The sequence below is a fragment of the Globicephala melas genome, chromosome 15, assembly GCF_963455315.2.
Source record: "Globicephala melas chromosome 15, mGloMel1.2, whole genome shotgun sequence".
In the NCBI taxonomy this organism is placed as follows: domain Eukaryota; kingdom Metazoa; phylum Chordata; class Mammalia; order Artiodactyla; family Delphinidae; genus Globicephala; species Globicephala melas.
Window position 1 is genome coordinate 41,705,794 of NC_083328.1, and position 3,551 is coordinate 41,709,344.

General features: G+C 56.1%; 1 protein-coding gene across 1 annotated transcript; it reads right to left on the reverse strand.

Annotated features, from left to right (window-relative positions):
- Positions 1–1,447: 1,447 nt before the first annotated feature.
- NKX2-4 (NK2 homeobox 4) lies at positions 1,448–2,828 on the reverse strand. The gene is made up of 2 exons (XM_030872645.2): positions 2,378–2,828; positions 1,448–2,061 (listed from the first exon to the last, which is right to left on the reverse strand). The coding sequence occupies exons 1-2, from the start codon at positions 2,826–2,828 to the stop codon at positions 1,448–1,450; spliced, it is 1,065 nt and encodes a 354-aa protein (XP_030728505.1).
- Positions 2,829–3,551: the final 723 nt, after the last annotated feature.

A 3,551-nucleotide genomic window follows, 5' to 3' on the forward strand; every position in this document is an offset into this window, starting at 1 on the left:
AACACCTTCTTAAAGAATGCACTTTGCACATTAAGAAAAACACCCAAACAGTGAAGTTAAATAAAATGTTTTGCTTCAAACTATAATTCTAAAATTTCAAATGTAGAAGAGCTTTAAGGTCTCTGGTAGATGTTTTGGTCATTTATAAATCACGTTTTATCCATGTTAACGTCTTTAATTTTTCTTCATTTCATAAGCTCACGTTCTTCAGCTTTTTAGTATTTTTACTCCGCTACCAGTTCTTTAAATCATGAGTCAACTGAGCTGTGTTGTCACATCATGCCAAGTAGTGTTAAAAAAAAAAAAAAAACCTATACAACTTAGTGTAAAATAAATGACCATTTGACTCTTACCAAAAAAAAAGTACTTAAGGTTCTTTTAAGTTATATTTAAATATCCTTTTGAAACACAGGAAATATAAATCATCATATTAAAGAGTAAATACATTATTTGTACAAGAAAACACCAACAAAATCGGTGTGTAACCCCTATTAAGTTCTAAATATGAAAAAATTATAAATATTTTAGTTACTTATTCTTTACATACTGATTACAATTCAGTAAATCACCTTATTCTCTTCTTGACATGCTTTCAAACAGGTTAATTAATTGATGTCTATCTTAGCAATTTTGCTTACTTGTTCTAATGTTTTATCACGGTATTCAAATCAAGATAAGCAAATACCTTAGAAAGAGTAAATAACATGTCTACAGAAAGACAGGGTGTCATTTATTTTATCCATTCATTGGGGAGACCAGTTTCCATATAAAAAGTAGCTTACAACCCTTCTTTCTTTTGATGAACTGCATATTAGGGGGAAAATCCTCTTTTAGGGTAATATACAAACACTCATTGCCAAATAATGATCAAAACATTTAAAAAACAGCATTATATTTAAAAAGCTATAATAAGCGATATTTTGATTAAGTTTATTCCATTTCTGTAAATGGCAATAACTCCTCTGCAATAATGTTGCTATGTGCATGATCCACCTTGAGCTACAATTAAATTCACTTTCCATCAAACATTAATGAAATTGCACTTAAGGGGAGGGGGATTCGAAAACTAATCTCCCAAGGTAAGTTCCACTCCAAGAAGAATTCATTGCTAAAGCTGGGTTGGTTTTTAGAGCAACAAACACCAACGAAGTCTCCAACGTTTAAAACTCTGAGAGCTTTGGTTAGGAACGTGGTGGATCTGGATTCGGCCGGCTTTTCACATAATTTAGGAACCTCTGGAAGGAGGAAATAACCACCTCAACCACCTCAAAGCCCCCTGGCGCGATGCTCGTGATTCGATCCTGGGGCTGTCGCGTCCCCACACCCAGTAGTAAGGTTCCGCGCCCGCCCGCCTCCACGACCCGTCCGTCCGTTTGCGAGCTCCGCGTCCGCCGTCGGTCCAAGCCGACCCTCAGGCGTCACGAGGGACCCCGCCCGGCCCGCGCCGTCACCACGTCCTGCCATAGAGCAGGTTGGCGCCCAGCGCGCCGCCGCCGTAGTCCCCAGCCGCCGCGTCCAGGGCCGCCAGGCCTCCCCCCGGGCCGTGCAGCGCGGGCGGGCTGGGCGACAGCTCCTCCAGCTCGGGCGCGGGCGTCGGCGCGGGCGGTTGCGGGCCGGCCTGGCCGGGCGTCGGCGTGGCCGCGCCGTTCTGGCAGGGCTTGCCGTCCTTGACCAGCACGGGCACGGCCACGCGGCGCGGGGACGGCGGCGGCGGGGGGCCCAGGCCGACCTCCTGCTGCAGCTGCTGCGCCGCCTTGTCCTTGGCCTGCCGCTTCATCTTGTACCGGTGGTTCTGGAACCAGATCTTGACCTGCGTAGGCGTCAAGTGGATCATGCTGGCCAGGTGCTCGCGCTCGGGAGCCGATAAGTACTTCTGCTGCTTGAAGCGCCGCTCCAGCTCGTAGACCTGCGCCTGCGAGAACAGCACGCGGCGCTTCCTCCGCGGCGGCGGCGCCGCCGCCGTATGCAGGGGCGCCAGCGACTTGGCGGCGTCCGCGATGCCCGGTAGCGACCCCATGCCGGTCACGTTCACTCCCGCTGACGGCCCCATGAACCTGGAGACTGGGGAGGGGCCCAAAGGGAATGCCAGTCAGCTGCCACCCAGCTCGCTTCACACCGCTGCAGCCGCGACGCCGGCGTGGCCCCGGCGGGTCCCAGGACGCCCCGCGCGCCCAGGGGCCCAGCACCCCCCGCGCGCGCAGCGGCCCAGGACGCCCCGCGCGACCCCGGCCGGGTCCCAGCGCCCCCCGCGCGCTCAGGGTCCCAGGACACCCTGCGCGCTCCGAGCCCGGTCCCAGCGCCCCCCGCGCCTCGGACTGTGGCGGGAAAAGCCCGCGCGGTCCGCTGCCCTCCGTCCCGCGTTCCCGGCCCCGCTCACTTGACGAGAAGCGCGGGTCCGGGTTGGCGCCATACCAGCCGGTGGCCGCGGCGGCCGCGCCGCTCCGCATGCCGTCCGTGTAGGCGGGCAGCTCGCCCATGTTGCCCAGGCCGCCGTTGCAGTAGCCACCCATGGCGCCGTGCGGGAACTGCGGGACGCCGGGCGGCATGTGGTAGGTGGCGGCCGCCGCCGCCGCCGCCGCCGCCGCTGCCGCCGCCGCCGCGTTGTGGCCCGCCATGGCGTGCGGGGGCTGCATGCCCGCCACGGCCGCCGCTTGCGAGGAGGGCCCGGTCGGCGGCGCGCGGTAGGCGGCGGCCGCGGCCCCCAGAGGCGCCCCCAGGCCGTGCGGCGCACCGTCCATGGCGCCGCCGAACTTCTTGTAGGTCTCCTCGATGGGGCTCAGGATGTCGGACACGGAGAAGGGCGTCGTGTGCTTGGGGCTCAACGACATGGCTCGGCGGACGGCCAGGTAGGGGGGGGCCGGGGCGGGCGGGACGCGGCGGCCGTGGGTCGCCGCCACCTGGGCCGGGGCGGCAGCGCCTGTGACCAGGAGTCGGCGGCGCGGCGAGCCCCCGGAGCTGCGGGATCTGGGGTTTATTTTAGTCCCGCGCCAGGTTTACGACAGACTCGGGGGGCGGAGCAACATCGCACACGAGCAAACAATGGTCATTGACATCTTTTTCTCTCGGCCCCCCACCTCCCCATAGTGGAGACAAAAAAGGTAAAGGGGGCAGTTGGGTGTTTCTTGAAAAGATCACTCCCCTTTGCTTTCTCCATGCTTCCCGCCTCCATCCCGGCCGTTATCCCAACCCTGGAGCACCAGAAATAGAAACTCCGAGGCCGGCGTCCAGGCTTGAAGTGAAGGATTCCGCGCCTCTGCCGATCCAGACTCCAGTTTTCCTAAAACTACTGACTTCGTAGCAAAGTCCAGTGTAATTGGGGAGGGGGTATGTGGTGTTAAGTTGAGGGGGGGATGGTGCAGGGCTCGCCTATTCGTCTCTAGCTACCAGCCTCTCACTCGCTCCATCATCTAAAGTGTTAAAAAAAAAAAAGAGAGAGAAAGAAAGAGAAAAGGAAAGGCTCTTGGGTCCCACCATAAGAGCGCATAAAGAGTGAGGTACAGTGATCGTTCTGTGCCTTTGTAGGGCTTCTAATTTATGCATCCTTAGATTCT

Coding starts and splice junctions, on each gene's coding strand:
- NKX2-4 (XM_030872645.2), bottom strand. CDS start 2,828: ATGTCGTTGAGCCCCAAGCACACGACGCCCTTCTCCGTGTCCGACATC. Junction 2,062..2,377: donor GGACCCGCGCTTCTCGTCAA/GTGAGCGGGGCC, acceptor GCCCCTCCCCAG/TCTCCAGGTTCATGGGGCCG.